Source organism: Eubalaena glacialis, chromosome 18 (genome assembly GCF_028564815.1).
Source record: "Eubalaena glacialis isolate mEubGla1 chromosome 18, mEubGla1.1.hap2.+ XY, whole genome shotgun sequence".
In the NCBI taxonomy this organism is placed as follows: domain Eukaryota; kingdom Metazoa; phylum Chordata; class Mammalia; order Artiodactyla; family Balaenidae; genus Eubalaena; species Eubalaena glacialis.
This window is the reverse complement of record NC_083733.1, coordinates 68,158,534-68,171,658: the sequence shown is the minus strand read 5'-3', so window position 1 is coordinate 68,171,658 and position 13,125 is coordinate 68,158,534. Positions and strand designations below refer to the sequence as shown.

The 13,125-nt window shown below is 50.5% G+C and overlaps 1 protein-coding gene across 1 annotated transcript; it reads left to right on the top strand.

The window, feature by feature from the left end:
• The first annotated feature begins 931 nt into the window (after positions 1-931).
• Positions 932-12,917, top strand: LOC133078557 (uncharacterized). The gene is made up of 7 exons (XM_061173643.1): positions 932-1,214; positions 3,608-3,697; positions 4,340-4,431; positions 6,878-6,983; positions 9,344-9,433; positions 11,406-11,497; positions 12,619-12,917. The coding sequence occupies exons 2-7, from the start codon at positions 3,628-3,630 to the stop codon at positions 12,799-12,801; spliced, it is 633 nt and encodes a 210-aa protein (XP_061029626.1). The 5' UTR covers positions 932-1,214; positions 3,608-3,627; the 3' UTR covers positions 12,802-12,917.
• Positions 12,918-13,125: the final 208 nt, after the last annotated feature.

Here is a 13,125-nt window from a genome sequence, read left to right as displayed (position 1 = left end):
AGGGTGGCCAATGCCCTGCCCGCAGCACATCCCCCTCTGCCTGGGGCAGATTAACCAGTCGGTTACTGATAATGTTAGATAAATGCTAACATTTCCTGGGCACTTTCCACCTGTCAGGTATGGTGCTGAGCATAGAAGATCTTATATAACCTTCACCAGAGTCCTATGAAATAGGAACTAATATGATCCCCAATTTGTAGGAGAGAAACCCGAGGCTTATGAGAGGTGTTTTTAAAGGTTGTTATTTCAAATTTTGCACATATATCAAGAATCTATTCTTATTTTTATATTACACTCTTTCAATTCACAGGATTCAAATTTTCATAAAATATTTCTTTTTTTTTTAAAGTATATATGTTCGCATTTCTTTCCAAACAACACTTTTTACAGGAACTTCTTGGCTTTATCTACTCCAGGGTGTGGTACAGAAAATTTTCTATGTCAGGGATGGGCAGACTCTGGTCATCCAGCCCACAGCCTGTTGTGTAAATAAGGGCTCGTTGCCACAAGTACACCCATTCCTTACCTAACGTCTGGGCTGCTTTCATGCAAAGCGGAGTAGCTGCTACACAGACCCGATGGCCCAGAATTCTAAAGTATTTGCCATGACATCCTTGACAAGAAAGGTGACTGACTTTGCTTCGAATAGATGCCAAACTGAAATCAATACGGGTGAAGGTGTAAGAATGGTTAGAAAAAGGAGGGAAAATCGTGAACTATTGCAACTGTGATGCACAGTGTAAAAGCTATTTTGTGTTTGAGTCCAGGGCACATGCTACATACATGTGTTCCTCCGTGTGTGCCGTGTGTTTGCTCATATTGGAAGAACAAGTTTAGAAATACTACGTACTCTTATTACCTGCACAAGTAATTCTCAACCACTGAAAACCTGCCCAGGGCGACCTCCTAAATTGCTTTCCCTAACGAACGAGGACCAAGAGGCCCCCGACCCTCCCCACTAACAACGGAATCGCAGCGAACACTCTGACGCCTGTGCTGGTGTCAGAGACAGTTTTAACCACCTGACTTGTGTTTGCGGGCGGGGGTTGGGGGGTGTGCGTGTCGCCGAGCAGCTCAGCCCTGTTCATTCGCGCGAGTTTGTCCACCGCGTCCCCGGGCATCTCCGGAGCCAGCGCTACCCGGGCGCCAAGGACAAGCACTGAGCAAGCCCGCCCGCTCCTGCCCAGCGGCCCAGCCAGAACCCGGGTCCGGAGGTCAGTCCCGCGGCCGCAGCTCTGAAGGGTGTGCGCCATGCGGCGGGGGCGCAGCGCGGGGCGGGGGGCGGCGGAACGGGGCTGCGGGGTCTCCGCGGGGAGGGCGGCGCGCCCAGGGAGGATGCGCGGGTGAATTCTGGGGAGTGGGGCGCAGGAGCTGCTGCCTAGGAGCTCCTGAGACCCGATGGTGCGCGCGGTGGGGCCCCTTGAGGAACCCGCGTCTCCCCTGAGGGCAGTCGGGACGCTCAGGTCCTCGTGAGCCGCGGGGCGACTCCAGGTCCAAGGATTTCTCTGGCCACTGGGAGGAGGGAAGAGTGGAGGGGACAGAGGAGGCTGGGGTGTCAGTAGTAGGGGTGGCGGGGACTCCGTCCAGGACAGGTGGAGGAGGCGCCCGGGTCCTGGTCCTGAGGTTTAGGGGGCAGGAGGGGCGGACGGGGGACTTTGTAGTTGGATGGAGGAGGCGGGCGGAACAGGTTTGCTCTGCACACCAGAGAGGCCGGTCGGGTATCAGGGGGTCAGGTAGCGAACCGGCCAAGTAGAGAATCGGAAAATGATACTGCAGGGAGTCCAGAGGGTAGTTTGAGGGATGAGGAGCGGGGGGGAGCCCCTCCGGTTGTGTTTGGGGGTTCGCTGAGACGCATAAGAGGTTTGCAGATGAGAAGGGCCTTTGGAAAACAGCTTTTGAGCCTCCAGCGCTTCTGTGCGCCTGCGTGCTGCGGGTGGGGGCAGGGAGCCTGTCTGGGGCGCGCATCTTTGAGGGGCAGCCTCGGGGGGATGGGCCCTGGGTGCCAGCCAGAGGGAAACTGTGTTGGAGAGGGTGATGTGTATTTTCAGCTTCTGCGTCTGCAGTTGTGTGTGCCCTGAGTGTGTGTGGGGTGTGTGTGTGTGTGTGTGTGCATGTCCAGGACTACCTGTGACTTCGGGCATTCAGTACTGACAAGCACGCCTGCCCACGGGGGAGGCGGGGGTCTCTGAGTTTCCCTGGAGCCTGTCTGCAGGTGTGCTTGCGTGGTCATGCCCTGGTTTCCCCAGTGTTCATCTGAAAATGTGTGTTTCCAACAATTGTGTGTGTGTTTGTCTGGCCAGGTGTTCCTGCTCTTTGACGCACCTTGTATTTGCACGATTATGTGTGAGGGTCTGTGATGGGTCTCATGCTTCTTAAAAAGGCTTAGAGGGAGAGGTGTTGACTCTAAGTTACCAGATAATATGTTCTGAGTATGTGTGCGTATTTAATCATATTTAATCCTCATGTTTAATCATTTATAGTCTTCATTTTCATGGAGGGGAAAACTGACAGCACAAGAGGTTAAATAACCCCTGAATCGGGGCTTGTTAGGTAAAATACAGGATGGTTTCTTAAATTTGAACTTTAGACAAATAATGAATTACCTTTGGGTATAAGCATGTCCCAAATATTTCATGGGACTTGCCTATACGTAAACATAATTTAGAAAACTAAATAAAAAATGATTTTTATGTAGACATAACCCATGCAGTGTTTGAACATACTTATACTAAAAAATGTTTTGTGTATCTGAAATTCAAACCTCAGTTTGCTGTGTATTTCTTGTAATCTTGTTGTTGTTAAATCTGGCGAGCTTGATCCTTGAGATCTCTCAGCTAGTGACCGGCAGGCTGGAACCCCCTCAGTGCACCCTCCAGACACACTGGCCCAAGTCCTGCCCAGGGTAAAGCTGGGGTGGAGGCGGGGCCCCAGGACCCCACAGCTGAGCCTGCTGCTAGGCACCCTCGCTGCAGTGCTGGCCCCTCCCCAGGGGCTGTGGTGAGGTGTCTGTGGACCGGCCCCCTCGTCTTCACAGCAGTCCTGAGAGGCAGTCACTTGAGTATCCTGTACCAGAAGAAGCCCCCCGAGGACAGGGAAGAGAGGTCCTGGTCTGAACCATTTGGTCAAGCTGCAGTGTAGCCTTAGGACCGGGATGAAATACAGCACTAGGAATGCTGGCCATGAGTGTGCTTATTTAGTGCCTGCTGTATATGCCAGACACCAGAGGCCCAGTGCCTGCTGTATATGCCAGACACCAGAGGCCCTTTTGATATCCAGTTAACTGACATTCACCTTCAGGGTCCCAGCACTTCGTGTCATAATATTTCTTGTTTTTCTTAAAGGATTAGAAACCCCAGACCCGTGGTCTCTGCCCTTGCCCTTGCCAGGCACCGTGGCAGTCGCTCTCCCCAAATCACACACTGGGCCTTGGAAGAACACTAGAGGGAGGCATTGCCAACACTCCCCTTGGATGTTGGGGGCCTGGAGACTTGGGGAGGGGATGGAGCTGTCTGAGTCCACCTGACATCTGAGAGCGGTGCTGGGGTTCACACCCGGGCCATCTGGGTCCCCAGCCCAGGCACTGACTGCTCTGGTCTCCTGTCCATAGGGAGCACCTGTGGTGTCACGATGCTACCTCTCAGCACCATCGAGGGCCAGGAAACGGAGGAGGTGCAGACCAAGCCGCCGGAGAAAGGAGGTGAGACACACATGGGGTGGAAAACTGTGGGCAGGTGGCAGTGGGGAGGGTCTGCAGGGTAAGGCTGATGGGGAAGTGTTGGCCCTGAAGACTGATCCCAACCCCAAATATCCCCCGCAGGCTCTTCCTGGGGAAGGGGTGCCTTGAAGGACACCCAGGATGGAACTCCCTGACATCACCTGATGTCAGTGCATCCTGTCACTGCCCTACTCAGACCCTTCAGAGATCTCCTGAGAGCTGAATGAATTTGGGCTCCTTTTTGTGGCCTGGATGCCCCTGTTGTCTTTCCCCAGCCCCTTCACCCACTGGCATTCCCTGTCTGTTCCCTGTGGACCTTTGGGCTGCAATTTAATGCATGTCTGCAGGCACTGCTGTGCAACCTCCAGCAAGTGTCCTAACTTCTCTGTGCTTTGGTTTCCTCATCTCTAAAGTGGGATGATGAGAGTAGCCATCTCAGAGAGATATTATGAACAACCAAATAAGCTATGATGTGTAAAATACTTAAATGCGTGCCTGGCACAAGGAAACTACTCCATACATATTAGCTCTTGCCAATGGTTTCATAATGAAGGTTTTATTATTATTGAGTTTCTCAAGCCTCAGAGGGCAAGATGGCCTCATGCCTCTTTCCTCCTCCCTCAGTCCTGCTTTCAGAGAACCCTGATGATCCACCAAAGAAGCCCATCAGAATGAAGGGAACAATGTTATTCAGAGTCCTGCCGTTCTGTCCTGTGGTAAGCCTGTTTGTTTCCTCCCTTTGACCAGACTCCTGAGTTCTGAGAGATCAGGAACTTCCTTTGCCCAGCAGAGACCCTTGGGTGGCTGTGTGCCCCTTGTCCCTCCCTCATCCCAGATGTGGCCCCATCCTGTGGGGGACAGTTTTCCTTGAAGATGCTGCCTGCTTTCCTGCCTTCTTTTCTTTCCTAATTCCTGCCTCTGCTCCAATGTCACCTCCTCCATGAAGCCTCTCTTGCTCACTTTTGCCTCATTTCTCTCTAACCCCTTGCTTTGCTCAATTTCTTCAGCGTTATTATTGCTACCTGAGAGCATACCTATATCTGTGTGTTCATCATCTGTGTTCCCTACTAAAGTGGTTCTTGGGGGCAGGAACCTCCTCTGTTGTTCAATGGCATATCTCCCTGCCTAGAACAGATGTAACCAGCGTTAGGCACTGTATACACATGGGCTGATTAAGTGAGGGAATGAATTACATAAGGGTCCCTCCTGTGTAGGCAGCTGTGGCTTTGTCCACCTGGATACCATTCCTCCTTCTCCTACTAACACCCTTGGTTTTTCTTGGGGGACCACCTGTCTCCATGCACTATGGATGGATCTGATCCCATCCTCAGACCAGCTCCAGGTATGCCCCTGACCAATCAGAGCCAGCAATGCCAAGGTTCCCCGTGATTGTTCCAGGCTGGGCACGTGACTCAACCTTGGCCAATGAGGCGGCTGCTTTGTCTCTGGGATTCTTAACAGGTGGGAGGGGAGTTTGGAGCGGCCCTGATGGGGAACCAGGGGTGCTGCGGGGAGAGGTCAGGGGAGGCACAGGGTCAGGATGCTCTCAAGAACACGTTTCCTATTAGTGCCTGCAGCAGTCCCAGGGAGGACTCTCTAGAAATCTTATTAGAAAAGAATGTAAGAGTCACAGATTTTGCAAAGCAGTACAAAGATCATCCAAATTCACCAATTGTTAACATTTTTCTGTTGGTATGTTTTCTCTTTTAAATATAATATATTATTATATGTATATAATATGTATGTTATATATATATGTATATATTCCTCAGTGTGTATCACCTTAGAAATAGAATATTCTCTTATATAGTGTGGTTTTGAAGACCCGAGTCACATCCTGCCACATACTAATGTTTTTTGTTGTTGTTGTATGTGGTTGTTTTTTACCTTTTCCCCCAATGAGATTCAGGGTAAGCTATGATCTCTTCAATACCACCTAAGTGATGCCCTGTCCTTCTCAGGACATCACATCTAGATGCACATGAGGTTTTGCATGTGAGAAGGAATTCAGGTATAATTTTCTTGCTCTGCAACACAGTAATCACTAACTAACTGCCTGAGGCTACTTCAATGTAAATGAATCAATCTTAAAAAAAATTCAAAACACGGTTTCTCAGCCACTCAGGGCAGGTTTCAGTGGCCAAATGTGGCCAGTGGCTACCATACTGGACACTGCAGATACAGAATATTGCCATGGTCACAGATGGTTCTGTCTCAGGACTGGGTTAGATATCTTTTATGATCAGAATTATCACACAGTGTAGCCACCAGAAAGTGAGGATATGGGCTTGGTGAGAGTTTTTTTATTTTAAGGTTGTTATTTCAAATTTTGTACATAATCAAGACTCAGTGGCTATTTTTATATGACACTCTTTTGATTCTCAGGATCCATATCTTCATAAAGTATTTCTTTTTCAAAAGAAAAACAACAAAGTGTATCTATTCACATTTCTGCCCAAACTGCTCTTTTGCCAGAGAGCAGCTTGGCTTCATCTACTGCAGGAGCTGGCACAGAAAATTCTCTAGGTCAGGAGTGGGCAAACTCTGGCCATGCAGCCCACAGCTTGTAGTGTAAATAAGGACTCATGAGCACAGCCACGTCCATCCTTAGGTAGAGTCTGGGCTGCTTTCCTGCAAAGTCCAGTAGCTGTGACACAGACATGATGGTGCACAAAGGCTAAACTATTCGCCATGACATCCTTGACAACAAAGGTGACTGATCTTGCTTTGAATAGATGCCAGACTGAAATCAATACGGGTGAAAGTGTGAGAATAGTTAGAAGAAGGAGGGAAACAAACTGCTGTGACTGTGATGCAGTGTAAAAGATATTTTGTGTTTGGGTCCAGCACACATGCTACATACATGTGTTTCTATGTGCGTGGCGTGTGTTTCTTCATATTCCAGTAAGAAGTTTAAGAAACACTACTTACCCTTATTACCTGAACAACTGATTCTCTTCCACCTAAAACGTGCCATTGGCGACCTTTTATATCGGTTTCTCTAACCAATGAGGATGAGGAGACCCCCGACCTCCCCCAGTAATGAAATTGAAGGGAACACTCTGACGCCTGTTTTACCACCTGACTTGTGTTTGGGGGTTGGGGGGGTGTGCGTGACGCTGAGCGACTCAGCTCTGTTCATTCCTCCGAGTTTGTCCACAGATTCCCTGGACATCTTCGGAGCCAGCGCTGCGCGGGCGCCAAGGACAAGCACTGAGCAAGCCCGCCCGCTCCTGCCCAGCGGCCCAGACAGAACCCGGCTCCGGAGGTCAGTCCCGCGGCCGCAGCTCTGAAGGGTGTGCGCCATGGGGCGGGGGCGCAGCGCGGGGCGGCGGGATGGCGCTGCGGGGTCTCCGTGGGGAGGGCGGCGCGCCCAGGGAGGATGCGCGGGTGAATTCTGGGGAGTGGGGCGCAGGAGCTGCTGCCTAGGAGCCCCTGAGACCCGATGGTGCGCGCGGTGGGGCCCCTTGAGGAACCCGCGTCTCCCCTGAGGGCGGTCGGGACGCTCAGGTCCTCGTGAGCCGCGGGGCGACTCCAGGTCCAAGGATTTCTCTGGCCACTGGGAGGAGGGAAGAGTGGAGGGGACAGAGGAGGCTGGGGTGTCAGTAGTAGGGGTGGCGGGGACTCCGTCCAGGACAGGTGGAGGAGGAGCCCGGGTCCTGGTCCTGAGGTTTAGGGGGCAGGAGGGGCGGACGGGGGACTTTGTAGTTGGATGGAGGAGGCGGGCGGAACAGGTTTGCTCTGCACACCAGAGAGGCCGGTCGGGTATCAGGGGGTCAGGTAACGAATTCGCTTAATGGAACATAGGAAAATGATTTGGGGGAGAGTCCAGAGGGTAGTTTGAGGGGTCGGGAGGGGCGGGGAGTCCCTCCAGATGGGTTGGGGGTTCACTAAGGACGCATAAGCAGGTTAGCAGATGAAAAGGGCGCTTGGAAAACAGGTTTTGAGCCTCCAGTGCTTCTGTGCGCCTGCGTGCTGCGTGTGGGGGCCGGGGGTGTGCTGGGGGCGCTTATCTTAGAGCGGCGGCCACTGCGGATGGGCCCTGGGGGAGAATGAGCGTGGGCCCCGGGTGTAGGCAGAGGGAAATTAAGTTGGAGAGGGTGATGTGTAATTTCAGCCTGTGGGTCTGCGTTTGTGGGTGGCCGGGGTGTGTGTGTGTGTGTGTGTGTGTGTGTGTGTGCGCGCGCGCGCGCACGTACGTCCAGGACTTTATGTGAGGAGGGCGTTCAGTACTAACTAGCAGGCCTGCCCGCCTGAGTGGCGGGGGGATCTCAGAGTTTCCTTGGAGTGTGTCTGCAGGTGTGCTTGTGTCGTCATGCCCTGGTTTCCTCAGTGTTCATCTGAAAATGTGTGTTTCCAACAATTGTGTGTGTGTCTGTCTGGCTGGGTGTTCCCACAAATTGATGCATCTTGTATTTGCATGATTAAGAGTGAGAGTATGTGATTGCATCTTACGCTTCTTTAAAAGGTTTACAGGAAGAGGTGTTGACTCTAATTTTCCAGATAGTGTGTTGTCAGTGTGTATGTATGTGTGTGTATTTAATCATATTTAATCCTCATGTTTAATAATTAAGTTTACTCATTTTTCTGGATAGGAAAGCTGACAGCACAAGAGGTTAAAGAACCTCTGAAATGGGGCTTACCAGGTAACATACAGGATGCTTACTTAAATTTGAATTTCAGACAAATAATGAATTACCTTTGGGTATAATTATGTCCCAAATATTTCATGACACTTGGGTATTCTTAAACATAACTTCGTATATTAAATAAATGATTTTTATGTAGACATTTACCATGAGGTGTTTGGGACCTATCATGCTACAATATGATTTGCCTCTCTCAAATTCAAATCTCAGTTTGCTGTGTATTTGTTGTAATATTGTTGTTAAATCTGGCGAGCTTGATCCTTGAGATCTCTCAGCTAGTGACTGGCAGGCTGGAATACCCCCAGTGCACCCTCCAGACACACAGGCTGAAGTTCTGCCGAGGGTAAAGCGAGGGTGGGGCGGGTCCCAGGACCCCACAGCTGAGCCTGCTGCTAGGCACACTTGCTGCAGTGCTGGCCGCTCCCCAGGGGCTGTGGTGAGGGGTCTGTGGACCGGCCCCCTCGTCTTCACAGCAGTCCTGAGAGGCAATCACTTGAGCATCCTGTATCAGAAGGGGCCCCCGAGGTCAGGGAAATGATGTCCTGGTCTGAATCACTTGGTTAAGCTCCCAAGTTAATCACTTATAGCCTTAGGACAGCCCTGAAATACAGCACTGGGAATGCTGACCATGAGGTGCACTTATTGAGTGCCTGCTGTATGCCAGCCTCCAGAGGCCCTTTTGATACCCAGTTAACTGACCTTCACCTATGATTCCCAGCACTCTGTGTCATAATATTTCTTCTTTTCCTTAAAGGGGCACCATGGCAATCGCTCTCCCCAAATCACACACTGGGCCTTGGAAGCAGCTCTAGGAGGCAGGCATTGCCAACACTCCCCTTGGATGTTGGGGACCTGGAGACGTGGGGAGGGGATGGAGCTGTCTGAGTCCATCCAACACCTGAGAGCAGTGCTGGGGTTCACACCCGGGACATCTGGGTCCCCAGCCCAGGCACTGACTGCTCTGGTCTCCTGTCCATAGGGAGCACCTGTGGTGTCACGATGCTACCTCTCAGCACCATCGAGGGCCAGGAAACAGAGGAGGTGCAGACCAAGCCGCCGGAGAAAGGAGGTGAGACACACATGGGGTGGAAATCTGTGGGCAGGTGGGAATGGGGAGAGCCTCCAGGGTAAGGCTGATGAGGAAAGGTTGACCCTGAAGACTGATCCCAACCCCAAATATCTCCTAGTTGCTCTTCCTGGGAAGGGAGGGCCCTGAGCGGCACCCAGGATGGAACTTCCCTGACATCCCCTCATGTCAGTGAGTCCTGTCCCTCCCCTGCTCAGAGTCTTCAGGTGTGTCTCTTGGGAGCTGGAATCAATCTGGGCTCCATTTTGTGGCCCAGATACCTGCCTGGACTGGCCCTGCATCCAGTTGCCAAGTCAGGAACTGCAGGGTCATTCAGGTGGAAGATGAAGGAGGCCTGACCCAAGGAGTTGGCAGAGAGGGTTGGCAGGAGTGGGGTGATTCCTGTGAAGCCTGTGGATCCTGCTGGTAGCTTGGACACATGAATGAGGGCTGTTGGTTTTGTTGTGATGCTTCCTTTCTGAAACATCTTACTTTGCAATAATTTTATATTCACAAGAAGTTGCCATAATAGTACATAGAAGTTCCATGGACACTTCATCCCATTTCCCCCAGTATTTTTATTTTATATGATGATAGTACAACATCAAAACTAGCCCATGGATATTGGCACAATCCATGTGTGTTTTTACTTGTATTTCATCACATCTATAGCTGTGTGTAACCATCATACAAAACAAGATACAGGCCACTGTTTTAGGTACCTACTCCCTTACCAGAGGTGGCTACTTTCCAGCTTCTTGTCCAATCTTCCAGAATGTTCTATGCTCACTCATACAGACAAGGATGTGTATGTATCTGTTACCATGTATTCATGTCTGATATACTGTGTGTACTGTATATGCCACTGCCAGTTCCCATTTTGTCTTGTTTCATTTAATTCTGACCTGGCACTTAGTATCTTCCAGTCACCGTCCCAATGCTTTCCAAGCACCCAATCACTCGTGCTTCACAACTCTGTGAGGTAAGGACAGTGATTACCCCATTTTGCAGATGGGAAATCTGAGGGGTGACAAGGATGAATGATTAGCTCATGCTGGGATTTGAAGCGTCTGGCCTCGGGGTCTTTGACCTTAAGCCCTGTGTCTCCTGTCCATCTTGGGGACCCTTCTCCACAACATGCCCAGTTTGTGTTCCAGCTGCCTGGCATTCCATGGTCTGTCTGTCCTGTGTTCTAATTTATTTAACCTGGTTCGTACAGGTGGCCATTTGGGTTATTCCCAATCTTTGAGGATGACAATAAATGCAAGTAGAGGTAGGATTATAGTTGGGCCATATGGCACACGGAGGAGTATAACCATGATAATGTGTTTAAAAATTGAAATGGATGCATCAAAGGAGGATGTGCATTTGTAATTTTGACAGGTTGACTGAATGGTCCTCCATAGAGAGACCGATTTCTGTTCCCAGCAGGAGTGTAGGAGTTTCTAAGAAAATATCTGGATTTGTTAGTAGGTTTGAAATATCAGGAGATTTCACTCTAAATCAAGACATCTGTCTTCTGTGGGGAAACTAGACAATTTTCTGGGGAGGCATCCCCACAGGCAGCCGCATATCAGCTGTCCCTTCCTCCTGGACACGGGCTCCCCAGGGTGCCACCATCTCCAGAGCCCCCTGTTGTCTTTCCCCAGCCCCTTCACTCACTGACATTCCCTCTCTGTTCCCTGTGGGCCTTCGGGATGCAATTTAATGCATGTCTGCAGGCGCTGCTGTGCAACCTCCAGCAAGTGTCCTAACCTCTGTGCCTTGGTTTCCTCACCTCTAAAGTGGGATGATGATAGCAGCCATCTCAATTTAGCTATGATGTGTAAAATACTTAAATGCGTACCTGGCACATAGCAAGTACTCCACACATGTTAGTTCTTGTCAATGGTTTCATGATGAAGATCTTATTATTATTGAGTTTCTCAAGCCTCAGAGGGCAAGGTGGCTTCATGCCTCTTTCCTCTTCTCTCAGCCCTGCTTCCTGAGAACCCTGGTGAGCCGCGGAAGAAGTCCACTGGAATGAAGGGAAGACTGTCATTCAAAGTCCTGCCATTCTGTCCCATGGTAAGCCTGCTTGTTTCCTCCCTTTGACCAGAGGCTCCTGGGTTCTGAGAAGTCAGGTACTTCCACCACCCTCTCTGCCCAGCAGAGACCCTTGGGTGGCCAGGTGCCCCTTGTCCCCCCAAGGATGTGGCCCCATCCTGTGAGGGATGGTTTTCCTTGAAGATGCTGCCCTCTTTCCTGCTTCCTTCTCTTTCCTAATTCCTGCCTCTGCTCCAATGTCACCTCCTCCATGAAGCCTCCCTTGCTCACTTTTGCCCCAACCCCCTGCCTTGCTGAATATTTGTCAGATAATTATTGCTACCCGAGAGCATACCTTGTATTTGTTTGTTCATTCTGAAGGGGTAGGAACCTGTTCTGTTATTCAATGACATATCCCTCCTGGCTAGAACAGATGTAACCAGCGGTAGGCACTGTACACATGTGGGCTGATTAAATGAAGGAATGAATTAGGGAACGGTCCCTGCTGAGGCAGGCAGCTGTGGCTTTGTCCACATGGATACCATTCCTCGTTCTTTTGCTAAAACACTTGATTTTTGGGGGGACCGTCTGCCTCCATGCACTTTGGATGTGTCTGATCCCATCCTCAGACCAGCTCCAGGTATGCCCCTGACCAATCAGAGCCGGCAATGCCAGGGTTCCCTGTGATTGGTTCCGGGCTGGGCACGTGACTCAACCTTAGCCAATGAGGAGTCTGCTCCGTCTCTGGGATTCTTAACAGGTGGGAGGGGAGTTTGGAGCGGCCCTAATAGGGAACCAGGGGTGCCGCGGGGAGAGGTCAGGGGAGGCACAGGGTCAGGATGCTCGCAAGAACACCTTTACTGTTAGTGCCTGCAGCAGTCCCAGGGAGGACTTTTGAAGAGGTTTTCTTATTAGGAAATAATGTGAGAATCAAAGACTTTATAAAAGCAGTACAAAGGTCATCCAAATCCACCGATTGTTAACACATTTTCTATTTGCATTTTTTCTCTAATATGAATATATATAATATATGATGTTGATGGTGCTCAAAATCCTGCAATGTACAGGATGCCCCCCTGACTACAAAGAATGATCTGACCCCAAAATGTCACTAGTGTGACACTAACGTTCTCTTCTTTCTTCTCTGTTCTCTTTCCTTCCAGCCAAGTGTTTGCTTCACTTATTACTTGGAACCGGATGACTCTGACTCTGATTCCCAATTTCCTCCTGAACCTTCGAAACCTGACCCAAATTGCACCTTTGTTCCTCTGCCTGTGTTAGAGTTTCGTGAAATCAAGGTGTGTGAATGTCCCCTGTGCTGTCTCAGCTTTGTCACTGCTTCCTAATACCTGAGCTCCCTCTGCTTCCTACTCTTGACTCAGCACCCTGGAATCATGCATGCTGGGCTACTGTGATGTAAAATCCCGAAATACAGCTGCTTAAATAAACTGAACTTGATGTCTCTCTCATGATTGTGGTCTGTGTGTAAAACTCCCAGGGCTGGGGTGTTGCATCCCCGTGGAGTTGGGCAGCCAAGGTCCTTTGACCTTGGTGCTCTGTGCCACGTGGCTGGAGAGGGCTCACCCCCCACATCCCATCCACATTGTGGCTCAGGGGAAGGGGAGGAGGATGAGGGAAGGGGAAGACACACTTTAGTCCCTCAAAGGGCA